The sequence below is a fragment of the Pseudopipra pipra genome, chromosome 9 (genome assembly GCF_036250125.1).
Source record: "Pseudopipra pipra isolate bDixPip1 chromosome 9, bDixPip1.hap1, whole genome shotgun sequence".
In the NCBI taxonomy this organism is placed as follows: Eukaryota; Metazoa; Chordata; class Aves; order Passeriformes; family Pipridae; genus Pseudopipra; species Pseudopipra pipra.
In genome coordinates, this window is record NC_087557.1 from 6115277 (window position 1) to 6140693 (window position 25417).

Genomic DNA, 25417 nt, shown 5'->3' on the forward strand with positions numbered 1-25417 from the left:
AGGTATTTCTACCCTTGACTCCTGGTATCACTCACTGCATCTCATCCTGCACCTCTGAACTGGATTCCTCATTAGAGCCACCCCCATTGTAAGCAGCTGCAGCAAAGCCATCTGTCCCCTTTTCTGTGCCAGTAGCTTATCTTCTCCAAAACACAACTTGTTCTTTTAGCAAACTTCCCTGAACTGCCCTCCTAAAAGCAGTAACACCGCTTCTGGGATGCTGCCACAGTGTCCTTCTAACTGCGAGTCACCTGAATGCCTCCTGGCAAACTCAGAAAAGCAGGATTATATACAGAACAAAATATCTGCCTATGTGGGTTCCCTACTCTTTTTTGCTGAGTGCTGGCAAGCATCTTTGCAGGTGCAAGGTTTTGTGCATCTGGAGAAGGGTCCAGTGTGACAGAGAGCTGAGGGACAGAACCTGTACAAATTCACAGAATATCAAAGATGTGCAAGACTTCTTGCCCATTTGCCCCAGTAACCATGTCCCATTAGCCTGGGAGAGCAAATCTGGATGTTTCTTCATGCTGCTGAGAAGGGTCTGAAAACTGAACTCCAATGAATGAGTTTGATTTCTTGGGCTCCAGCCCCTGCAAGCGCATAACTGTTGGATACCACTCTGAGCTGTGCTGGAGCGTGGCTGGCACAGCCAACCCAGAATGGGCACGTGCTCTGAACCTGATGCGCTCCCAAGGGCAAACCCTGGAGCAAGGCACTGTGTGGAAACAGAGATCCTGGGGTAGGGAAGCCTGAGAAGGCTGATGTGTCTGTGGATGCAGCAGATGGATGGCAGCCCAGGCAGCTGCACTCCTGACAGTGCCCTGACACAGGAGTGGTAAATCCTGTTCCTCCAGGAACCAAACAGTTTTTCTTCAAGTGCCTGGGTCTGCCACAGAGCTTAGCAGACTTTTCCTATGGCTAATTACCTTCCTTCTTACCAATGTGCATCTTACTTCCACTTATCATTTCAGCTCCCGGCTCTGAGCCCATCTCACATCTCTGCAGATCGAAACGTGGGGTCAGAGCAGACATCTGTGTTGGATACTTTACTTACCACCCTCTGTTCTGCAGTCCTTGGATGGGATTTCCTCCCTCCCCCTTGCAGAATCCTTGGTTATTCAAACTGCTTAAAGAGCTGATATCAAATCTGGAGCCAGAGCTCTGGGAGTGCCTTTATCAGTGACAAGGTGATGCCTTGATGGGGCTGGCAGCTTTCGCTGTCCCCCGTGCTCACCCAGTGAGCTGCCTGCTGTCACCCCCATGGCACAAACAGCATTGTCCTTTTATAATCACTGGTTTTCCTAAAGACCCACTCCTCTCTCAGCTGTCTCTCCATGGTCTCTGTGCCTAGCTGTATTCATTTGCAGAGGTTTCATACTTTCTTGCCAGTCACCCCTAAATGTACTGAGTAGCTGGGAGAACAGCCCTATTCAAAGCCATCCTTATCCCTCTCATCTGCAAGATCATTTACCCTGGGAGACACCTGGATGGGCTCTATGTCCTGCATTGATATTTAGGCCAATGTTTCCCCTTTCTTTGTGCTTAGGACCTTGGTACACTGATGTTTGTGGCCATTCCACACTCTCCCAGTTGGCGTAGGGAGTCTCTTGCAGTTGCACATCTGGCTGATGGCACGATGCAGCCTCTGTGTCCTGTGAGCAGTGACCACAAAACCAGCTCTTTGTTTTTTTAACTCGATGGTGCCCTGGGTGCAAAGTCCTGCCTAAACCCTGCTGTTTGTCAGCCTCTTCAGCTCCCTTTTGGAAGGGAGGTGGTGCGAGTGAAAACATCCCACAGCTGGAGCCGCCCCTGCACACATCCTCCTGGCACGACTGCGGGACACATCTGGACTGCTTCGCTGCCTCCCACCCACTCAATCCCCGTTAGGGCTCATCAGCTGGGCTCTCCAGCTCGCTCCACAGGGCAGCAGGAGAGTCCAGCCACTCCTCCCGCTGCAAACCCTGGTTGTGCAACTGCCGTGGGAGTGGGGTGGGCGCCTGACTTCCCTCCCCTGCCTCTGCCAAAGCGCCAAGTCCCGCCTATAAATCAGGACCAGGAGGGGCTCTCTCCCTGCGGCAGAGGTGAGACAGCAGCACAGGTGGCTGAGGCTGAGAGGTAAGTGTCCCTGGGGGGCTGAGAAGCCTTCCCTTTCCTCCTTACCCGACTTCTGAGGTTGGCTGCTATGGGCATTTGCAGGGAGAGTGTGGCAGAAACGGGCACAGGGGAGCAGAGAAGGTGTTTCCTGGGTGTTATTTCCACCTTCTGTGCAGGAAGGCAGAGAATCAAATAGGATATGTAGCTGGGAGGTATTTGTGATATAAGATAACTCCCACCGTGCAAAAAAAACCTTCCCCAAAAACAGTTAACAGCGAGCAACTCGTGCTAGTGCTTTCTTCATTTACACAGGAACAAATCCAGTTTTTATTCCAGCCTTAGAAGCACAGTATTCATTAGGTGTTGCTTTCTGACTGAAAGTTGAAATTGTTCTGGGGAATATGGTGTTTTTTAGAAAACACTGTGCCTAACCCCATTTTTTAATGATTTTTTTAAATGATTTTTTTTTTTATGAATACCCCATCCTCTGTGTCTTGTGGAAGCTGAAAGTGCTTCTCTGTGCAGAGGAGCCAATGCCATCCATAATGACATCCTGGTGTGCTGAATTAATAACTCAGTGGAGCAGGGTGCTCCCTGCCAGCACTGGGGTTAAACCAGAGGCTGCAGCAGCACCCCTGAGGCACCTGTGTGGGGGTCCCTGCTCTGGCAACATCCAGCCCAAGCCATGGAGCCTGGCCATCGTCCCTTGTCTTATTGCCTGGGACTATCAGAAGGATTTGGATCCATCGTCCCCATTGCAGTTCTAGGAGCCTTGTAGGGCTGGATGTCTATTCAGGGGCTGCTGCCTTTCAAGCCCTGGGGTGGAGCTGCTTGGAGCCCTGCAGCAGGCACAAAAGCATCCTAAATCCAAGGTGTGCTACATCTGCAGCCCGTCCATCAGCCTTGGTGGCTGTGTCAAAGTCAGCAGCATCTTCTCTGGTGATGGGGGACGGGACCCTGCCAGAGATGCAGAGACTGAATAGTCTCACTGGACTTTTTTTTTTTTTATCCTGAGAAAGGCAGGGCAGGTATCCAAAGATAAAAGTATTTGCAAGACTGATAAGGCAGGATAGTTTAAACACAGCTTGTAAAAAAAAATTGGCAGCGAATTGTGGCTTGACTACATACTTTCAAAGCCAGTTTCCAGGAAAACTGCAGGAGTTTGGAATCAGCCTCGTGAGTACACTGTAAAAGTAGATGAATTTATTAAATTAAAAAAAAAAAGGAGAAAATGACGATTTAAAGATATTTAATCTCACTTGTAAATGAAGAGCCCAGAATGCTGGTAAAGGGAATGAAGATTTGGGGGTGGCATATAGAGAAATCCCCTACAGAGGATATGCCAGGAGCTGCTCCCTGAGAGTGTGATGACTGTCTGTGGGGTTTCTTCCAGGTTAAGCCCTGTTCACAGCCTGGAATCCCGTTAGAGGCAGCAGGGATGAGAGTGGCCGTGGTGGGCGCTGGTGTCAGTGGGCTGGCAGCCACCAAATGCTGCCTGGACGAGGGGCTGGAGCCCACCTGCTTCGAGCAGAGCCAGGACATCGGGGGGCTCTGGCGCTACACGGTGAGCCATCGGTGCCTGTCCTCCTTCCCTTGGGAGCTGCAGCTTTGCAGGTGGGGAGCAGGTGGGCTCCAGTGGATGGGGAGGGGGTGTTAGAGCTTGCTGGGTGCTGGCCTCTCCTGCCTGCACTCCCTGAGACCAGAGGAAGGGCAGTGGGGGACAGTCCCCACCGCGGGCGCAGGGCTGACGCCCCCGGGGTGCCGTGCCAGGAGCACATCGAGGCCGGCCGGCCAAGCCTCTACCCGTCAGTCATCAGCAACACCTCCAAGGAGATGTCAGCATTCTCTGACTTCCCCTACCCCGAGGACTTCCCGGTGTTCCTGCCCAACGCCCGGCTCCTGGATTACCTCCGGTGCTATGCCGAGCACTTCGGCCTCCGGGAGCACATCAAATTCGGGGTGAGTGACGGGTGCCCCAGCACTGTCCCGCTCCCCACACACTCTGGGTGCAAGTGGTGACTTTGCTTCACTCCCATGTTTCAGACCACTGTTGTCAGCATCCGGAAACACCCCGACTTTGCCACCACGGGCCAGTGGAATGTTGTCACGGAGGCAGATGGGAAGCAGGCATCCCATGTCTTTGATGCTGTTATGGTTTGCAGTGGCAATTTGTCCGAGCCATCCCTCCCCCTGCACTGTTTTCCTGGTACAGTATAAGGCTGCCTGTGGTTACCTGCTTCCAGGGGCTGGGGGGACGTTTAGAGGTTCCTCGGGGAAAATACTTGCTTTCTTCCTTTACTTGATTCTGCTTTCCAAACCTCCTGGCACAAACAGCAATACATCCTTGTGCTTCAGCAGCTTTGTCTGTGAGGCCCTGTTTTGGAGAGGAAGCACCAATTCTGTGTGCGTGGGATGGAGGGCTGGACCTCCCCTAGTCCCGGGTGGCCAGTGACTGCACTTCCTTACTCCTGCCATCTGGATTGTTTCTACGCCAGTTCTCCCAAAAAAACCCACAAATGCTCAAATACTTGAGAGCTTCGTTTCTTTTTCCCCAAGGCATCGAGAAGTTTCGAGGCCAGTACTTTCACAGCCGCCAGTACAAGCATCCCGACGTGTTTCAGGGGAAGCGTGTCCTCGTGGTGGGCATGGGCAATTCCGGAGTGGACATTGCAGTGGAGGCCAGTCATGTAGCTTCCAAGGTACCACTACCCAGCCACCCCAGGAATGTGGGGAGGGAGGTGCAGGGGGCAGTAGCTCAGTGTGCTGTCACCGCAGGGACGTGGTGTATAAACAGTCCTTTTGAACCTGAAGTTCTTGTTCAAAAACCTACCCTGAAAGAAAGCTGGTTTTCCTCTTTGCTCCTGTTCTACCTCCATTATCAGCAGCCAAGAGGTCTTAAAGATGCTGTTGCTGCTTTTCCATTGTGCAGCTGTCTGAGCCACGCCCCTCTGAGTTACTTTGCAGCACGAATTTCAGCAAACTCATCAGCCAAATCATTGATTCCCTGCTCTCTCCCAGGTGACCATTAGCACCCGTCGGGGTGCCTGGCTGATCAGCCGTGTGTTTGACCATGGCTACCCATGGGATATGGTTTACAACACTCGCCTCATGAGCCTGATCAGAAACAACCTCCCTGGGCCGCTTTCATGGGGATGGGTTAATTACAGTATTAACCAGCGGTTCAACCATGAAAACTATGGCCTTCAGCCAGAGAAGAGGTACTTGGTGGTTGCCAAGCCATGCAGATGGGTGGTGTGGGCAGGGGGAGATCTCCAGAAACCCACATCAACCAGTGCCCAGACTGTGGTGATCTCCAACCAGGAGTTCACAGCCCAGCAGGAGAAGATAAGCTGTACCCCCTTAGGTGGTGAGAGATGGAGCACGCTGGAAAAGCCCAGGAAGGACCAGAGGAGTTTTCCTCATGAGGCTCCCTGATGAAAGAGGAGAAGAAAGGCTTAAAGTGTGGATCAGCTCTGAAAAGAGGTGGTTAAAGAGCAATTGAGTGGAGGAAGAAGGCAGGAAGTGTCCAGGAATCACTCACACTGTGGGACAGGGTGACACTGGTGCGGGGGTTGAACGTATCAGTGTTTGGAGAGGGGGAGGAAGGGCTGTTTGCTTAGAGCAAATGACACTGGGAGGTCGTGAGCTGGTGGGCCCAAGGGAAGGAGGAGCAAGGGCACTGGCAGGGCTTGTTCATGGTCTCCTGTTCTCAGAGCCCCTCTGCTCTCCACAGCTGCCTGGTGCGAGAGCCTTTGCTGAACGACGACCTTCCGAGCTACATCCTGACAGGGAGGGTCACCATCAAGCCGGGCGTGAAGGAGTTCAAGGCCAACTCTGTTGTTTTCCACAACTGCCCTGAAGAGGAGCCGGTTGATATCGTTGTCTTCTGCACAGGCTACAACGCCTCCTTCCCGTTCCTAGAAGAATCAGTCGTCAAGGTGGAAAACAAGCACGCATCCCTCTACAAATACGTGTTCCCAACCCAGCTGCAGAAGCACACCCTGGCTGTCATTGGGGTGATTAGGCCCTTTGGAGCCATCATGCCTGTGACAGAGATGCAAGCACGCTGGGTGACCCGTGTCTTCAAAGGTAGGAGAGCTAAAGGGAGCTCTCCTGGGTACCAAAATACAGTTCAGATTGGACGCGTCTCGTCCATCTACCAAGATGGATTTCTGTCCTTGGAGATCTCAGAGCTAAGAAGCTCATTTCAGAGTGGACAGGGGAGTATTTTCAGGGGTCAGACTTCCCAAGTTATTTCACTTCTGCTAAGCTGCAGCAACACGAGTGAGGAAAGAAACCTACTGGGGGTTTGTTTGGTTTTTTTAATAAAAATAATAACAACCACCTCCCACTGGGCTCACGGGGAGGGCTATGTCAAGGCTTCTCCACAGAGCCAGGGGAAGCTCTGTGGTTTCTCTTTGGGATGATCCTCTCTGGGGCTTGCACAGCCCATCTCACTCCATGTCACCTGCCTGTGCCCTGACAGCACAAATCTGTAAGAGCAGGAGAAAGTAAGGGTGAATTTGCACCACTGTGGAGGACTGGTCTCTGGCAGAATTGCCAATGACAACCTAAACCTGAGCAATGGGGTTTTCCTGCCCTCCAGAGGTAGGGATTCTCATGTTTTGCATCAGTGAATGAGTTCACAAGTCCCCCCAGGAGCTAAACTCTGGAGGATGTTCTCCTCTCTCTCCTAGGCTTGTGTCAGTTGCCTCCTCAGTCTGTCATGGAGAAGGAAGTAAATGAGAAGAAGAAAAACCAAGTTAAATGGTAAGTCATTCCCTGGAGCCTCAAAGGGGTTTTATTGTGGATTGAAAAATCCCTGGAGTTTTGGGGGCAGCAACACACAGGCTCACACTCTGCAGCTGCTCCCTGTGTGTACGGCAGAGGCAAGGGGGAATGTCCAGATCCAGCCTCCCCTTTGCTCACTTGAGCCAGTATAACCTTTGATTTGATGCTGGTATTTTGCCTGTTGGTGGCAGGAAGAAATGAATTTAGGGTACTTAAGCCTAAAGCTTGCTTAGGAGTTGGGGAAGTGTCCCCAGGAACGGAGAGAGAAAATGGCAGAGAAATTAATGGTAATAAATGCAAGGTAATTCAACTGGGAAGGGGAAAAAAATCCAGCCCGAGGTGTCCACACAAATTGTCTCATCTCTCAGCATGGAGACCTGCCTCACTGTGAACAGGTATCTAAACACACCAGTGTGTGGTTCCCAGGCAGGCAAAAGGCTAAGAAATATTAGGGTATGAATGAGATAAACCCAGGAAACTGGGCAGTGTATTAATCTACATCACTGCAGGAGAAAAGGGACAGAAAAGTGAATTACAGAATTGCTCCAAAGAATTGCTCTACAATACGAGGTTAAACTCACATGGCCTTTTTTCAGCCCACCAAAGGTGGGACATAAAACTCTGAATTCTACTGAGAAAATTAACTGGAAGCAATTCTCCAATTCACCATGTGTTCTTGCAGTACCTGATGGAAATGAATGTGAGGGAAACTAAAGGGCGCCGCCTTTCTCATGCTGCACATGACTTCCCTGCAGAGAGCAAAGGGAAAACTAGATTCCAAAAAAATCCCCAAACTGGTTTGACAAAGTCTTTTAACAGAGATCCACCAAGATGAAGGGGGGGAACAGGTGCAACTTGTGGCCAATGAAGTGAAAGACTGATTGATTGACATGAGCCAGCATCCCTTTACATGTGCTGTATAAGGGACAGGATTTGGGGCCAGACAGGCCAAGGTTCCCACTCTGTGTATGCCCAGTCCTTTCCTAAACAGAACCTGCTTGCATTCAAATGCAATAACAACAGGGATGCAGAGGGCTTGCACTCAAGTTCCTCTCAGCCCTGTTGACAGCAATCTTTCTCCTGCCTCTTTTTCTTCTCTGATTTATTAAGGTTTGGTCTGTCCTTTGACGAAGTCCTCAAAACCGAGTGGCTGGTCTACCTGGACACGCTCGCCTCCTTCATCGGTGCCAAGCCCAGCGTGCTGGGGCTGCTCTGCAGAGATCCCTGGCTGGCCCTCACCATTTTCTTTGGCCCCTGCTCCCCCTACCAGTACCGACTGCAGGGTCCTGGGCACTGGGAGGGGGCACGCCAGGCCATCTTCACCCAGTGGGACCGGACTCTGAAGCCCACAAGAACACGAGTCCCTGCTGGCTCCTCCAGCTCTTTCCCCTCTCTCCTGGTTGTGGTGGGGTTCCTCCTGCTCCTGGCTGCCATAATTTTTGGTTTACAATAGCTTTTAGAGCCTGTTAATTTTTTGTTCTTGTCATGGGGGATGTTATCTCAGGTCAGACATCTCCACAGTGTGCCATGGGATGGGAGGAAAAGGATTTCAGGAGATGGAACAAATTTTATGCTTCAACCTGCCGCACAAACCTTTCTCTGCCCCAGCTCGCCCCCAAGCACAGCTTTGCAGACCCCATTAGCTGGGGATGGCAGCTTTTCCCCAGTGTCTATTGCTCCTCTCCTCTCCTGCCCACTGCTGGGAGCAGAGCATGGCTTTATGGCATAACTGTGTATGGATCATGCCAGCCAGGATGCAGCAAGGATAAGACTAGCCCTGCCCCAACTCACCTGAGAACCAGGGTCTTTAGTCCAGCAAGGGGTTATCTGGGCTGGGTACGCAGGTCAGGCTGTCTCTTTTCCAAAACTTAAAACCTGTGACCTGAAAATCCCAGTTTGGGTTGAATTGGTGCATGTTTCCAATGAAAGGGCCCTGGTTGTGGTTTGTCACCACTGAAATTGGGACTGAGCACTCCCGGCTTTGTTTTCCTTCATTCCTCACCCCTGGATAATCCTAGGGCTTTTTTCACGTGTGTGGAGACTTTAAATGAATAAAACTTTATCAGCTGTGTCAGGAGCCTGCTGCAGGTGCCTCCATGTCGTCTGCCTGGGTGCAGGGAAAGAGCTGGGAGGGTCCATGTCTGAGCTGGGGCTGTGCCACCTGGTGCCATGGGCAACTCACAAGGCTGGGGCTGTGAGGGCTTTCACTGACCCCCCCAAAATTATTCTGCACTGTGCTCTGTGTCCCCCATCCATGCCGTCAGTGGCAAAGAGAGTGTGTTTTGCTGATTTCCTGGGCGTGCCAAGTGAACGCCTGCCAGGCACAGGCACTGCAGGAGGGGATGAATCAGGACAACCCCAGGCTGCTGCCCGGGCTGGGCCAGTGGCCAGCTGCGGCGTGGGAGCCCTTGCAAGCACGTTCCCTTTGGGATTATAGTCTGGATTTTCACCCAGCACCGCCGCGGGGGTGTTGAGAGCTTTCTTCCAGTGCGTTTAAGCACACGGGGTGGGGCAATGCAGGCGTAAAGGTCAGTGGTGCAAGAGCCGTGGCGACCTGCCTGGACTTCAGCCTTCCCTTCGAATCTGCGGCAGGAGAAACTTGAAGCAAAGTTCGGCCGAAGCCTGAGCAGCGAAGGCACGGCACTGTCCTGCAAGGTTTGCTCCTCACTTCTCTCCAGATGGGTGTTGCAGGCTTCCAAAAGGGGCAGACAGCTCTCCAGGGTTTTGGCATTTGCCACCGGCTTTGCCTCCCTGCTGGCGGGGGGTGAGGGGTCTTACGGGGACTCTCTGGAGTAGAACTGTCTGTATCCAGCACTGGAAAAGAAGGCTGATTTTAGCATGTCTCTACCCTTTTCCAAAACCAAAGGAGGCTCCAGAGACAGAGGGCAGGCAACTGTTGGCAAGTCCTGCCCTGTTCGTGCAGATCAGGGAGTGGCTCAGTCTGGGCTTTTGGATTCTGAGGGGGTATTTTTGCACCTCCTTCATTTTTCCCTGTCTTTCTTCAGTTTCCTCCAGTTCCTGTTTATGTTAACTTACTTTTTGGCACAAAACTGATAGTAAAAAGTTGTAAATTACTGTTTCTGCAGATTCTGCAGTGGGAGTGTTTGTTATCTAATCAAAGTTCACGTGGGTTCATTTTTCCTAGTTTCTTTGCTTTCCAGTCAAGCTCGGTGCAGCTAGTTTACACACCCCGGGGGCCTTGAGTTCCTCGCCTTTATTACCCGCGTTTCCCGGGTTTCTTACCTTTTGTGTGCTCTGTAATCCCAGCCGGCGCTTTCACGGTGCTGTCTAACTTGTGAATGGCTGTGCCGCGCTCCTGCTCAGTCAGGCATCACTTTTTTTTTTTCTTTTTTAAACCCTTTTTGTTTTCAAGAGATTGCTCTTTAATGGGAAAGTAAAAAGGAAAGCATGAAAACGAGCCATCTTAGCTGAAATTGTTTCTTGCAAACCTTTCAGGAGGATCACTTTGTGCAGGCAGAAGCTGCAAGCCCCTTCCCCTTCTTTGCATGCCCTGGTTTGGGCTTGGAAATGGAATAAAAAATGAAGCAGCAGCACAGTGAGGTTTAAAAGTGTCTCCCTTTTCCCTGCATGAAGGAGGGGAATTGCTGGACCCTCGGTGTGGGCTCAGCACAGCAGGAAGGGTAACAAGCAGCATCTGTCCATAGTGCTTGAGCCAAGAGCTGGCCATGGCTTTCTCCAAGAATAGTTTTCCTTGTGGGCACCTGCAGCCAGAGGAGACCAGGGGTATTTTTCTAGGGACGGGAAGAAGGGATTGGTGTTTCTGCTAATTCCTGGGCTGTTTGGTTTGCAGCTGCCCGCCCACGGGCCCGTTCCCTGCTGCAGGACAGCAATGGTGCGGCGCGTGGCCGTCATCGGGGCCGGGGTCGGTGGCTTGGCCTCTGTCAAGTGCTGCCTGGATGAGGGGCTGGAGCCCACCTGCTTCGAGAGGAGCGAGGACATCGGGGGGGTCTGGCGGTACACGGTCAGTGAGCTCTGCCTGCGCGGGGAGGATTGTCCCTGGGTTTGTCCCCTCCCTCCTCGGATGCGCTTTGCCTGCAGCAAAGAGAAAAGAGTGGCCATGCCCTCAGAGACTGTCCCTGTCCTAGGCACAGGTCTCCCCCTGACTCCAAGTTGGAGAAGGAAAGGGAGGGAGCAGAAACCATGGTCACCAGATGCTTGTCCTGGTTAATTCTTTATAATCAAGTACAAGGGAGGAAAAACACTCAAATGCTTTGGGGAGAGAAAGTATTTCTCTGCACACCTTCAAACAGCACCACTGGCTTCACACAGGACTCCGTGGATGGTACGAGAGTCAGTGTGTACCGCTCTGTCATTACCAACACCTCTAAGGAGATGTCCTGCTTCAGTGACTTCCCCTTCCCGGAGGATTTTCCCAATTACCTACCCCACAGCCTCCTCCTGGAGTATTTTCGGATGTACGCCCGCCACTTCGATCTCCTGAGGCATATACGCTTCAAGGTGAGCAGGGACCCCAAACACCATGGGCAGAAGACCCACCAGTAGCTGCAGATACCAGGGTATCACCCAGGTGGGACAGGACAATGCCAGGTGCCATCCCATGAGGACTACATGCCTTCTGTATCCCAAATGCAGCCTTTAGCTTCGTGTTTTAAAGGCTTCTTAAACATGGGCTGCATCTCCCCCCTCAATGCCATCACCAGGGGAAAGGTGCAGGGTGGGATTTGATGGTGTTGGGTGACATGCAGCTCCCCAGGGACCCAGCCTGCCCCCAGCAGCCCCAGCCCTTCACAGGCATATCTCCAAAACACAGCGTGCTCTCTGACTGCTGGTTTTTTTGGCTTTGGTGCAAGACAACAGCTCTCAGTGTGAGAAGGCGCCCAGACTTTGCCACCTCTGGCCAGTGGGAGGTGGTCACCGAGACCGACGGTGTCCGTGAGTCCCACGTCTTCGATGCCGTCATGGTTTGCACCGGCCATTACCAGGAGCCTTACTTACCACTGGATTCTTTCCCAGGTAAGCCCTGTCCCAGCAGTGGGGTGGGCTGCAGCTGCCCCCTGAGGTTTTCCCCAGCACCCATGGGTTCCTCGGCTGCATTTTCCTCTTAGAGCCTGTCTGCTCCACAAAGCCCTTACACTGGGAAAAGTGGGACCCTCACCCTGTTGGAATGGTGAGGGCCATTCACGGGAATGGCAAAAACACCTAGTAAAGATGCAGCCAGGCTTTTGAACGAGGATTTGCAGAGCAAGACAGAGCAGAGGAGGTGCAGGGGGGTGGCACCATCCAGGCAGCCAAGATTTCCATGGGCTTTTCAGCTGCAATCAGAGGTGGGGGGTAGCAGGTGGGGGACTCCAGAGGGTCTGGGACAGTTAAATGTATCTGACAGTAGGAGAAGCTCCCCCCTCTCTGCCTAGGCATTGGCACTCGCTTCAAAGGCCAGTACCTCCACAGCCAGGAATACAGAGATGTGGAGCCTTTCCGGGGAAAGCGGGTCCTTGTGGTCGGCATTGGCAACACTGGTGGTGACATCTCCGTGGAGCTGAGCCACGTGGCTGCCAAGGTACAACTCTGCAGCGATGCAGAGCTCAGCCAGGGACCAGGAGAGCCAGGGGCTTAGGTTACCCCAGGAAGCTTTGCTCCGGGGTTTTTAAATAAATTCCACTTTCAATTGAAGGTGACTGAAAAAGCTTTGCGATTCCTGGAGAGTTTGGGCCACCTGAGGAGTGGCCATTCAGCAGCTGTGGGAACTTTGTAGAAGCTGCCACAAGCTGTTTGGTTGATCTGGATGCCATCTCCTTCCCTCAGGATAACCCTCTCAGCTCCCAGGTGCTGAGATGAGATTTGCCATTAAGAGCAAAACGAACAACAAGATGCCTGGACAGGAGGCTGAGACCTGCCTTCTCTCCCAGGTGTTCCTCAGTGCCAGGAGCCACACGTGGGTGATGAGCCGGGTCTCAAACCATGGCTTCCCCTGTGACATGGTCGGCACCACCCGCTTCAACCACTTTCTTGATTGGCTTCTCCCATCAGCCTTCACAAGGAGGATCCGGTTTCGGAAGTTCAATTCATGGTTTAACCACACAAATTATGGGTTGGCTTCCACCAAAAGGTATTTCTTTCTGATTGTTTTGTTGGTTGGTCAGGGGGTCTTTATACCATGAAATGCTCAATTTTTAATTTTGGGGTATATTTGTGGAATAGCAAACAATTGGAGGGGAACTCTGACTACAAAAACTGTCTCAGATCCCACCCGGGTGCTAACACCTTCTTTTCCCCCTGCAAGCTCCAAATTTAAGGTGATTATCAATGAAGAGCTGCCGTTCTGCCTCCTCTCTGGGACTGTTGTGTTGAAGCCATGTGTGAAAGAGTTCACGGAAAGCTCTGCCGTTTTTGAAGATGGGACAACAGAAGAAAACATCGACGTGGTGCTCTTTGCCACGGGCTACATCTTTCCATTTCCGTTCCTTGAAGAGTCAGTTCGCAGCCTCATTGACGACAACCGTTCCCTCTACAGACGCATCTTCCCTCCCCAGCTGGAAAAGCCGACGCTGGCCATCATTGGCTTGGTCCAGCTGACCGGCTCAGTTATGGTGGGATCAGAAATGCAGGCTCGCTGGGTGACAGGGATCTTTGCAGGTAGGAAACGGGGGGGTCTGCTGGGGTGGGAGGTTTGGGGCAGCCTGACCTGCTGTCCACAGAGCCTGGGGCACATTTCAGCTCCGCGGTGGCCATGAGCATCGGTGGCATTGTAGCCTCTGTCCGCCAACTGCATCCCTGTATCCCTGCTGCTCCAGACATGCTGCTGTAACCAGCAGGCATGAGCACTCCTGGTAAGGGTGCTGGGAGCTTGGGAAGGAGGTGAACCTTTCAGCTTGAAGTGCTTCTGAAGGTCTCTGGTTTCTCTGTTCTCAGGCTGGAACAAGCTCCCTCCTGCCAGCAGGATGATGGCTGATGTTTTGAAGAAGAAGCCTCCAGTCAAAAGGTGTGTGATGCTCCTGTGCTCCAGATGTGATGGGTTCTGTGTGCAGAACCTGGGGATAACCCCAGGGAAAGGGGGGCTCTGTGGCAGTTGTGGGAGCGACCTGCCTTGGACACATCTGGAGCTCTTGCAGCTCCTTTATGGGTAATGGACCAAGACCCCATAAGCTGCTCTGGAGCAGTTTATGACAAGACCCAGGACCTGCAGGTCCCCTCTGCCAGGCCTCCAAGCCATGTCCTTATTCCTAGCATATCAAGATGGAAGTTTGGTTTCCTCCAGACTGAGGGTGCCATCTCGTGGCTCTTTCCTCCCAAATCCAAGCAGTGGAGAGCACTGGGTTCAGGCCCAAGCCCCACCCAGAAACCCCACTGAAGCCAGGCAATGTAGGTGAGGGACGGTTTGTGTCAGTTTTTAACAGGTCAAGATGAATATTACACGAGGCTGTTGTGCATGTGGGAGCTAACATCCTGCCTTGTTGGCACTGGGATTTTACAGGAGGTTGAGATGTGCCCTCAAGGATGTGGGATGGGTGGTGATGGAGGTGCTGCCTGCCTTGCAGCAGCTTTTGGGAGCAAGGAGAGTATTTCAGGGTGCAGGGTGGGTTGGGTCTGCCAGCAGGGCAGGGCCGGCTCATGGGACACTTATGGAAAGCTGGGACAAAACACAACCACAGGGATTATGACCAGGAACCCCAGTGACTGCACCACAACAATGTTACACAGAAATATGGGAGCCTGAGGTACAAGGGAGACAACCTTCAGGGTGTCCCAAATTTGCTGAAGCAGATTCAGCACGTCCTCCCTCCTGCGAGGGACGTGAGGCCTCAAGCAGAAAAATCCTGGACATCCCTTCTGGAATGGGAATCTTTGTGCATCTCCCAGATTTTCCCAGTCTCCTTGGCATTCTTATCTCTGAAAGTCTGCATTTCTGCTTCTCAAAATCAGCCAAATCCACACCTGTGAACCTTAAGGAAGAACATAGCATCACAAAGTAAAGGCAGTATTCAGCTAGAACTGGTTTTGAGGCCACAACTGAAGACAAAACAAGCTTCTGCCTATTCTCTGCCCCAGGTAACTGCTGGGACCAACTCCATGGAGGCTCTTTCAGTGCCTTTAGGTTTATTTGGGGCCGAGGGAGCTCGACCCCAGAGACTGGGGCTTGAATGCTGCCTGAGCCCAAAGCTTTTATTTTCTGTGGAGCTTGGAACTGAGGTGGGATGATGCTATTTGATTTTTGTTTTTTATGTCCCACTGAAGGAATCCATCCGAGAGGGAGAACCTGAAGATGAGTTTTATTGGCTACACGGATGAAATCGCTGCCTGTGCTGGTGTGAAGCCCAGCGTGCTGAGGCTGCTCCTGACGGACCCCAGGCTGGCCCTGGCCATCTTCTTCGGGCCCTGCACGCCCTACCAGTACCGGCTGGTGGGACGAGGGGCATGGAGTGGGGCCAGAGATGCCATCCTGACGCAGTGGCAGCGGGCACTGAAGCCCTTGAGGACTCGCGTGGTGGATGAAGATTGCGACCGCTCGTCCGGCTGGTGCTGGATGTGCCTCCTGGCCCTGCCTGTGGCTCTCACAGCGGGTTTCCTCCTTTCTAAACACCCCCAGCTGGGCTGTAGGCCCTGGGCAGGTCCCCAGCTGTAGGAGAAACCCAGTGAGCCCCAGCCCCAGGTGAGCTGGGGACAGTGCGAAGCCGTGTTGCTGCCAGGTGGTGGCCTGGCACTGATGGCAGCCTGGATGCCAGGAATGTCTGGTATCCATCTACTTCCTGCTGATGTTTCACACCCACCAAGGGCCATATGGAACATTCACCCCAAACCTGCTGTGCTCCAGCACCAGGCTGGATCTCCAGAGGGCTTTTTAAAGAGCCATTTTGGGATGAACTGGTGGGCACAGGGCCAGGCTTCCTCCCTCCCCCTGCTCACCCAGAGCTTCCTCCATAAAATTTCAGCAAGACCCACAACGCCTTGAGATTTTCTGAAACATGAACTGTAGATAGCTTTTTATTTGTCTGGTAACTTTTGGGACACAAAGAGGGGAGCCACAAACAAACCTCCCAGATTTGGGTCTTCTCTGCTGGTTTCATTAACAGTTTATTACTGGGCAGAAGGCAGAGCCTTCCCACACACCCACGAGTGCCTCCATCAGGGGATTTTGCTGCACACTTGCCCTCAGGCTGCAGCCACTGCCCTGGGGGAAAGCATGTCCCGAGCCATTTGTCCCCCATCCCACCGCAATGGAGCTCCTGTGGGGTGCTGCTGGTCCCACCTGTGGGGCCGGGGATGGGGAAAGGGATAGGGACTGGGATGGGGACCCAAAGGGGAACAGGGGTGGGGACCGGGATGGGGACTGGGATGGGAACCAAAAGGGGAAGGCGACGGGCGACCAGGATGGGGACAGGGAGGGGGTCCCAAAGGAGGACCGGGATGAGGCTGGGCATGGGAATGAGGACGGGGATGGCGATGGGGACCAGGATGAGGACTGAGCTGGGGCTGGGGACTGGGATGAGAACGGGGACGGAGACCGAAACGGAGACCAGGATGGCGAGCGGAAAGGGGACGGGACAAGGGATAGGGACGGGCATGGAGACGGGAATGGGGACCCAAAAGGGGACCGGGATGAGGACCAGGATGAGAACAGGGACGGGGACCCAAACTGGTCCCGCCGGTACCGGCAGAGCCCGGCCCCGCCCTCAGCCCCGCTCCGCCAGGGGGCGCCCCCGTCCCCGCGCTCCCGCCCGACTGCGGCACGGCGCGGCCACGTGACCCGGCGGCGCGGGGGGCGGGGCCGGGCGGTGCGCGCCGTGCGCGGTGACGTCAGACGTCGTTGGCGCCCGGCTTGGCCGCCCGCCATCTTGGCCCCTGTGTGCAAGCGGCCGAGGCGGCGGCGCCGGGAGCGGCAGCGGCCCCGCCGACACCGGCACCCGCGGGCAGCCGAGCGCCGCGCTGCGCGCCCGGTAAGCGCCCGCGCCCCTCCGCACCCCCGCCGTGGGGCCGCGGGGCCGTGGCGCGGCACGGCTCCGGCAGGAGCAGGCGGGCGGCCTGCGCCGCATGGCCCCGGGCGGGGGCGGCTTCCGCCCGGGCGGGCCCGCGGCCCGCGGGTGAGGGGCGGCCGCGGGTGAGGGGCGCCCCGGGACCGCACCGCGGGCGGGCGGAGCGGGGCGGGCGGCCGGGTCGGGGGTTGCTGGGCCGCTGGACAACCCCGCATCGGCGCCCGGGGCGGCCGCGCCCCGCCGGACACAGCCCGGGCCGCGCCCGGGAGGGGCGGCTGCGGTGGGGCCGCTGCTGCCTTCTCCCGCCTCCTGCGCCCCCCTTTTTTTAACGGCTCCGGGTCTCTCTCCCTCCCCATCTCTCTCTTCCTCTCTCTTTCTTTCTCCCCCGCTGGGCATTCCTCGAGGAAGGCGCCGGCCCCTCCGTGCGTCCGCGTTCGCTCTGTGGCCGTGATTCTTCCTGCAGGACCGCGGGGCAGAGCAGCCCTTTCTCGCAGGGCGCTGGAGGCACATGCACGGCGCGGCGCTTGGGTTTTCCCACTCGGAAATACGCATCCACGCTTCTTTCACTGCTCGCCCCCAGTAAAAGGCGGTTCCTGGGGTGTTTGATGTAGGGCTGAGCGGAGCGGCGCTCGGGGGAGGTATTGTTTGTGCTCCCAGGGGCAGGATTTGTAGGGATGGGATGGTCAGAGTCTTGCTGGTAGAGCTTAAGGGATGGTGAGAGCGGGAGGAGATGACACGGCTGAAATTCAGGCAGCTGGTCTGCAGTGGCCATAATGCAGTGGGTGGTAGGAGCCATCACCGGGGGATGCAGGGATTGAACATTTTGGGGCTAAAAATGGCCCAAATAGTTTCCAGTTCACGACCTCTTTATGGGGAAGGGGAGCGTGCATGAGAACGTGGTGCTGCGTGTTGAATGGAACAGTGTGGGTTTTCTACCCTTTTTGTGTCTCACACGTGTGTTTTGTAAATTTACTCTTCTGTGAGAGGTCTTGAACTCTGTCACCGGCGAAGGACCATTTTTCCTCGTTGATCTGCTTACTGGAGTCAGATGTGTACATTAGAGGAAATTAGCTTTATTTCCAAAGAAGGAACAGGGCTCTAATTTTTCATAGCTCTGCCTCTTCTGCAGTGAGGCACCAGGCCTTCCCAGTGTCTAGTCTTAAAAGAGCTTTGCTCAGGCAAGAAACTGCTTTTGGAGGGGGAGGAAACAGGACATGATGTCATTTGTCCATGGATGGGAAGCAAAAGGATTACCCTTAAATACTGACTGTGAGGAGCTGGATATGGCTCTCGGTTTTCTTTGAATTATGTGGTCTAGAGAATTTTTCTCCTACGTTAATTTTTGTGGTGTCCTGTTGCAACTCTGCAAGAGTCTCCTTGGGTCTGAAGAATAAGTTTTGGGAGTTGTTTTGAGTTGGTGAATGTTCAGTGGAAAGGCAGTTTGGTGGAGGTGTGTGCTTGAGAAGTGGCTGTTTGAACTGAAGTGAGAATTTGGTTCCCTCATAGGTCAGTCCCAGTGTGTGGAGACCAGGATTGTGATCTCTGTGTCTGTCACCTAAAACACTGCCTTGGTGTCTGTATATGTTTCTCCTGTGAAGTTCTTTCCTTTTGTAAATAATAGCTTATGAAATATGTGTAAATCAATATACAGTTGCCTCTGTGAGCTTTGCTAATATAAATATTCTGTGTCTTGGCCGGTTAGTAGCAATTTATAATTTCTTTACTCTCATTTAGCCTTCCCATGATGGGAACCCTGGTTTTTTGTAGAGCAGAATAGTTAGATCAGTGTCCAGTTTTAACTTGGGCTCCTTGTTCGGTGGTACAGATTTACAGGACTTGTCTTCCTTAGGCTCTGTTTCCCCACATCCTGGAGTCCACTAGGGAAAGTGAAACAGGCCACAATGAGCAAGGGAAGGATGATGCAATTCAGAAGGGAGCTCTCTTTGGTCTGTCTGAATGAATGTTGTGTGTCAGTTAAGGGAAAGAATGTGAGTCAAAGCAGCAATTACACTGGATGGAGTTGACTTCAGCCAGGTGTCCTGCCTGGCTGGAAGTGCAAGCCCTTTGTTCCAGGCTGTTTTCCAGGCTGAGTAACGGGAGCGATGTGAAAGTGGAGAGAGGGTGGAAAGTGTAGACTGAATACCATATAAGGGTGCTGTGGATAAAATGTGGAGATAAAAATCTTGCAGAAGAATTAAACCCTTGCACAGTGTGCTCTTGCAGAGGAATAAACCCTTGTGTGGTGGACTGGGGATGTGAGTGAAGGAAAAACACTCTTCTTCGTTGCGCTGGAGAAGGAGCTGGACACTTTCAGAGGTACTTTGCAGTAGTGGAGGGTTTGAGGGGAAAAAAAACTCCGCCCTGAAAATGCACCACCTTTCCACTAGTGAGGATGGATGTTGGGCTTGTGATGACGGGACTGCCAGTGGTGTTTTACTGGTAGAACCAGTTCATCTTCTCCAGGAAATTTTTTTCTTTGCTCAGCCTCATGCCCTCATTGTTTTTTTGGGTCTGGGTTTCCCAAACCTGCTGGAAGCTTATGGGTGAAAGCAGATGTAAAAATAAAGGCTGAAATTTATGTGGGGAGGTGGGAGAAAATAATGCTGTGTGAGTACTGGTGAAATGAAAATGGAGTGCACAGGAGTCTTTAAAAATGCATAAAGAACAGAGGAAGATGAAGTCCTAATAAAAATCAGATGAAGAAAGCTTTTATGTCTATGAGGAGCAGGCTAACAGAAATAGACTGTTTTTATTACAAATACCTCAGCCATTACATAACATTCTAAGTAAATGCTAACGAGCTAGTCTGTTACAGATTGCAAACACATACTGAAGGGAGAAGCTGTTTAACATTCACATTGTTCATGTTTTAAATTATCTGACACTGTCTTGATTAACAGTAAAATTATAGTGCGGATTCAACATTACATGTCTTCAATCTGAAGTGTGGTGGGGATAATTTTAACTGATGTGTACTTGAAAATAACGTGGGGGATGTTTTCAGAGGCTCAGAGCATCAGAGACAGGAATTACTGCACTTTACATTCAGGTGCATCAAGTGCACAAGTACTGCTGAAGAACTGTGGCATCACCCGGGGCTGGGTAACTGAGAGAAGAGGGGTCATTAAATATCTATTTAAATCAATGTACAGCTCATTCCTAAGTGGAATGGCAGCCTTACTCGATTTTGGGTTAGTTGGGCTGTAACTTGTATTCCAGCAATGACTGGCCTGCCTGTTTTTTGCTGCAGTGCTTGCTTAAGCTGGCGAATCAAACTTGCTCTGCTTAGAAGAGCAGCCCTTTTCAGTCTGTCCTCCTGAAAGCAACTCAACTGCTACACCTTGGTTTAAAATTAATATTTTGTAAGCATATGACCATTCCTAGGTTTTATTGTTTGTAAATTTTTACTTGCAATTTAAGTCTACAGTCGCAATTTTAAAAGAGTGTTTGCAGGAGCAAGGGTGTAAGTTATGCTTAAACTGTTTTGAATCTTCTAAGGTGGAAGTGCAGGAACATCTTCATTTTGTTTGAGAAGCCAGTGATTTTCTCCCAGTTGAAGACTTGCTATGCTTTAGGACTTAATATTTCTTCTGTTTCAAAGTAACCAGATAACCATGGAAGGACCTCATGGGCTTAATATCAGTACATTGATGCTTTCATTTTGCAAAAAAAAAAAATATTGTATTTACAGGACTTGTTTTATAGTAGTGTTTAGGGCAGTGTGTGCTTCCCACACAAGATACTAGGTCCAGGTGCACAACAGAAGTCCTCTAATGATGGAGAACAAAAAGATTTTCTCTTTGCAGTGGGTGTGAATAGTCTGTAGGAAAGATGTATCTGGTAAGAAAAATTTGCCTTTGACCTGTGCCATATCTGTGTGGTTCACTGGCTGGAGTCACTGGAGTTAGGAGATGTTCTTCATGCCACAGCTGAAGGTCTGAGCTTTGTAGTGCACATACAGCTTTGGATAAGGAGAAGTTTCTTGGTAAGTATTTTAATAATGTGTTGAGCCTGAATTATTTACTGCATCTTGAAAGCAAAGTGTCAAGGGACACGTGGGTTTTTTTTTTCCCTAAGCAGAATAAACAGAGAACCAAGAGCAAGTGAAGATGTTAAACTTCATCTGCAGCCATTTGGCAGATGCAAGTTAACTTCCATGGAAAATGGGTTCTGTAATGCTGAAAGGCAGATACTTAAAGCTGGGTGTGCTGATAAGGCTTTTCTAATTTAGCCTCTCATCTTTTTTTTCCTCTTTTTCCAACAAGACACGATTGAATCCAGTGTAAAGCAGAGGGCAGAAGTTGACCCTCAGTGTAATTAACCAGTGCTGTTCAGAACTGTTGTCTGTGTGGTGTTGGCAGCTGCATCTTTTACATACTGAGCATTCTTCATGAACAAGAAGCTGTTCCAAGACACTCATGAGTCACAGGGAAGAGCATGTAGCCAGAGATCCAGAGGATAACAGGCAGCAGGTAGAAGAGGCTGTGAGCAGCTCTGAGCTCTCCAGGCTGGACCAGACCAAGGAGCAGATTCCACCACCTCTGTGTGCTCTAGAGTGGCAGTTTTTAAGTGATGCTGTCAGTGGTTTGTTAAAAGTGGTACATTTGGCAGCCATGGATTTCACTGGCACAGTGGGAGCATCTTAAAAGCCTTAAAAATATGCTGAGAAATACAGAGGAGAAATTATGTTTATTTTTGATGTACGTGAGTCTGGTTAGGAATATGGCAGGAGTTACAGGCAGCAGAGGATTTGAGCAAAGTGGTGACAAATAGCTGAAGTTGTTACATAAATGATTAGAGTAACTATTTGGAACATTTTTTTTGTCACCTTAAGGCTGTACAGGACTTTGTATAAAACTGTTTATTCTGTAGATTCCTACTGCTGATGAATACTTCCATCAGGTTGGACCCTTCAACACCAAAAATATCTTGAAAAGATGAACAGAAAAAAAAATGGAGAAAAAAGCTAGAGAAGAGGGAATTAATTTTGGCACATCTGTCCTAAAGAGGAATGAGAATTCTTATTGATGTAGCCTTAGAGTGGTTCTTGTGCACTTCCAAAATATTCTGAAAGAGCTCATGAACAGAGCAGCTTGCCTGAACGTTATTTCAAAGCAACTTCAAACAAATTTCTGAAGTAAAAAACTTAGATGTAATTATTTATGTTATTTAAGGGCTAACGTATGAATAGGGGCTTTGGAAGAACAAGTTCTGTATAAAAGTTTTATTTATTTGCAGCTGAGGTCAGGGATACTTTAAAGGTTCAGAAAGGTATGATGTGGAGAGAAATCCACTGCTCAAAATTCATTGGGAAGAACACTGAAAAAAGGTGTCACTTCCTCTGTCAAGAAATGTTGATTATTTCAGTGGGACTTGGAAATCATGGTAAAGGAGCAGGAAATGGAAGCCTTGAAAGAGATTCCTCGAGTTGTTCACAGCAAGGAATGATTTCAGGTTTGTCTCTTTAATCTGTCCTGCCCTCCTTCACTGTCCACGTCAACATGGGGTGGGTGGGGAGGGTTGAAAATAGTCCACCAGTCCAGATGGCATTGTTTGAGTTTGTAGAGAAGTGCAAGGGCTTTCACTGTAAGAGAGCTAAAGTGAAAGGGGAAAATGGAACAGTGGAGAGATGGGCATTGGCTGTAAGTGGCTACAACTTCTGCTGCTCATCTGTCGGGAATCTGGTCTGCTTTCATTGATTTTCTTTCATCAGCTTCCTAAAAGGAAGTGTTTTGCACCGACTCAACACTGAGACCGACTTGAGGAGTCAGCTCTTGTTCACCTCAGCTGTTGTTTCTGGTAACTTATTCCAGGCAGCAGAGGAGCAGATTCCGAGCACTGCTCAGCCTGCACTGGAGTCAGATGTGTCATCAGATGTGAAGCTGCTGTGGACTTCTCTTCTGCTCCCCTGTGCTCAGCCTGACACAACAACCCCTGCTCAGGGTGCCATGAGGAGGGGACTCCCACCCCACTTGCTGTGTGTAGGGACAGTGGTTTGCTAATGCTTTTGCCTTTCCAGGCTTCTGCTGCATGGGGTGGTGCAGATGAGGGAGAAACAAAGTGGTTCTTGTCACAGCATGCTAAGTGTGTAATTTTTTTAAGGGATTGTTTGTGATCTTAATCATTAACAGATGCCTTTACAGGGAGCTGCTGAGGTCTCGATAAACTGACCTGAATTAATTATTAAGAAGCCTTGTGGATAGTTGTAATTTTTTTCAGTTAAAAAAGGACTTCTCATAGGTAAGACAGGTCACATTAGTCTTCTATATTCAGAGAAAAGTGCTGCCTGCCAACCTACTATTTGAATCCTATACTTAGATAGCAGGTACATGGCTTGTTTCTGCAAGAATTTGCCTTAATTTATTCCCTTATCTTTTGCTCAAATAGGCAGCAATTCAGTTTCGTGAGCTTTGAAGTTTTCTCATTCTTCCAAATAATGGAAGTTTCTTTAATAAATGGTTTTGCAAATCTTGAAAATAAGTCTCATTTGGCATCTGCAAGTTGAAAAGCTAATTGGATGAAAGCACTTACATTGTTCTGTTCCCAGAAGTAATGAGAATGCATATCATTAGGATGCTCTCTTTAATTTTATAGAAACTGTTCTTTTTTTTTCTTTTTTGGCCCTGGCTTCCTTCCAGAACTTCAAAACTCCTGCCTCAATTAAAAATTTACAATTTTAAAAAGTTTCTTAATCAACTGCATGAAACTGGAAAATAAAAATCTGTCTTTGAAAACATCTGCTAAATGCTTAGTGACAAAGAAGTCAAAAATTACTTGTAAAGACATTGTCAGGCTAAGAAGGAAGAAAATAGCCTCCCTTAAAAGTGACCTGCAAAGAAGTTTTGGATCTTATGTTTGCAGAAAAGGATACATTTTTCTTTGAAACACATTCAGTACTGTAGCAAAACATCTAAATAGTGATTTATGTTTGAGGATTCTCAGCACACGGCCAGAGTAGTTGTGTTGGGTTAGTGCACGAGCTTTGTGGTGTGCTGGTTCTGCCTTAGGTGTGACACACACTGCCAGTCTCTGCTGGAATATCTTGAAAAACCCTTTCTGGCAGAGAAGCTGTACTTTGATAACTTGAAAATGGGCTGGGACTTGAAGGAAAGCTCCTAGTACAGTTATTGGTGGTTATTCATATTTGTTGTTTTCACTTGAGCTGTGGTTGTGGCATTAAGTTCCTTTCCACTAGTTTGGTTCATGTAGAACAAATGAATAAATGAACTGGACACTTGCAGTACCAGGGAAGGCTGTGGTGTATTTGCCTGGTCTCTCTGCCCCACTGGTGAGATTTTAGTGTAGTGACTGTGGTGTTCTCATGTCATACAGATTGTAGTCTTTTCAGCTTCTAGAAGCTTTTTATTCATGTATCAGTGAGAAATAAGATCTGTTTTGCATTGCTGCCTTGTGGTGCCTCAGCCTGAACTGGGAATTGCTCTGGAGAGCACCGTGAGCTCACTCCACCAGCCTGTCAGTTGTTGCTCTGTGAGTTTGCAGGCAGACACATGTGGAGAAGCTTTTCTTCAAGCGTGACTCCACGTTCACTGCCATCAGCAGTGGGAAGCTATCTGGGACAAATGCAACCTTCCAAAAGCAAGGCAGAGTAAGATGCACTGAATCAGTGTTGAGGCTGCTCTGTTTGTACTGAGATCATTCTGGACCCTTCCAAGAGGGGGAAATCCTGAACCCAGGGAGCCTTTGGTTTAGTGGCACACGGTGGGTTTGTGGTTCTCATCATTTTATGGTGCCTGTGGTGCATGCAACTGGTGCAGAGCTTCAGCCTTTGAGTCCGTTCTCTTTAGTATTTGTATGCAAATCCAGCATGTTAGCCTAAGGAACTGTCCCTTGTGTTGCAAAGCAGTTTGGAAAAATGATCAATTTTCTGAAATCTGGGCACGGCAGATGTTGGATATTCAATTCAGAATTGTTATGTAAATATTCCAAGCCATTCCAAGAATGGCTTCTGGGGAACTGGTGTATTTATTTTAATCACAAGCTGTATAGTTCCTAATTTTAATTAACTGTAGTTTAGGTGTTCAGGGGGAAACTGTGTGTGGCTTTGCTTTGCACAAATGGTGGAACATGGAGGTGATGTCTCATGATATTCCAGACCAGGAACTTGTAGGCAGTAGTAGAGGAGCTTATGTTAAAACTGTCTGATGATATTTGTACTATTTTTCATTATAACCTCTGGGGATTCAAAGAATTACCAGACACAAAATACATTGAAGGGAGTTTCTTAATTTGAACTTGTTTGATACTCGACTTTGATAATTGATACTTTTAAAAATCTATTTCTATTTTAATTGTAAAGTTATCATTAAAGTACAAAGAAAAATACTGAAAGTGTAATTATAAAGCTAAAGCAGACAGAGGTATTATATCCTCTGCATGTGCAGTAGTTGAGAAGTGAATACAGTTTTTGGGGAGCTGGTTACTAATTTCAGGATTTGCTTCATAAGAATGGCTGTATTTATGCTTGAGTGCCCCTCTGCATTGTCTCTTTCTTTCCTTGTAAAAGACAAAAGTAAATCCAAGAGTTGTGTTGATGAAAAGCTTCCCTTATCCAGTAGAAAGGT

At 50.3% G+C, this 25417-nt stretch overlaps 3 protein-coding genes across 17 annotated transcripts in view; all 3 read left to right on the forward strand.

The window, feature by feature from the left end:
- Positions 1-2004: 2004 nt before the first annotated feature.
- On the forward strand, positions 2005-8962 carry FMO1 (flavin containing dimethylaniline monoxygenase 1). Its single transcript, XM_064664332.1, has 9 exons — positions 2005-2115; positions 3488-3658; positions 3865-4053; positions 4138-4300; positions 4651-4793; positions 5113-5312; positions 5828-6183; positions 6792-6864; positions 7996-8962. Exons 2-9 carry the CDS (start codon positions 3533-3535, stop codon positions 8336-8338), a joined length of 1593 nt encoding a protein of 530 aa, XP_064520402.1. The 5' UTR covers positions 2005-2115; positions 3488-3532; the 3' UTR covers positions 8339-8962.
- A 467-nt stretch (positions 8963-9429) lies between these two features.
- On the forward strand, positions 9430-15895 carry LOC135418739 (dimethylaniline monooxygenase [N-oxide-forming] 4-like). Its single transcript, XM_064664333.1, has 9 exons — positions 9430-9540; positions 10697-10867; positions 11176-11364; positions 11718-11880; positions 12279-12424; positions 12774-12973; positions 13148-13500; positions 13777-13846; positions 15100-15895. Exons 2-9 carry the CDS (start codon positions 10736-10738, stop codon positions 15485-15487), a joined length of 1641 nt encoding a protein of 546 aa, XP_064520403.1. The 5' UTR covers positions 9430-9540; positions 10697-10735; the 3' UTR covers positions 15488-15895.
- Positions 15896-16673: 778 nt separating this feature from the next.
- PRRC2C (proline rich coiled-coil 2C) overlaps positions 16674-25417 on the forward strand; it is a 70889-nt gene continuing 62145 nt past the window's right edge. For all 15 annotated transcript variants that reach the window (XM_064664315.1, XM_064664318.1, XM_064664317.1 and 12 more), the window contains exon 1: positions 16674-16799. The gene's annotated coding sequence lies outside the window, so the exon portion shown is untranslated. The remainder of the gene's footprint in view (positions 16800-25417) is intronic.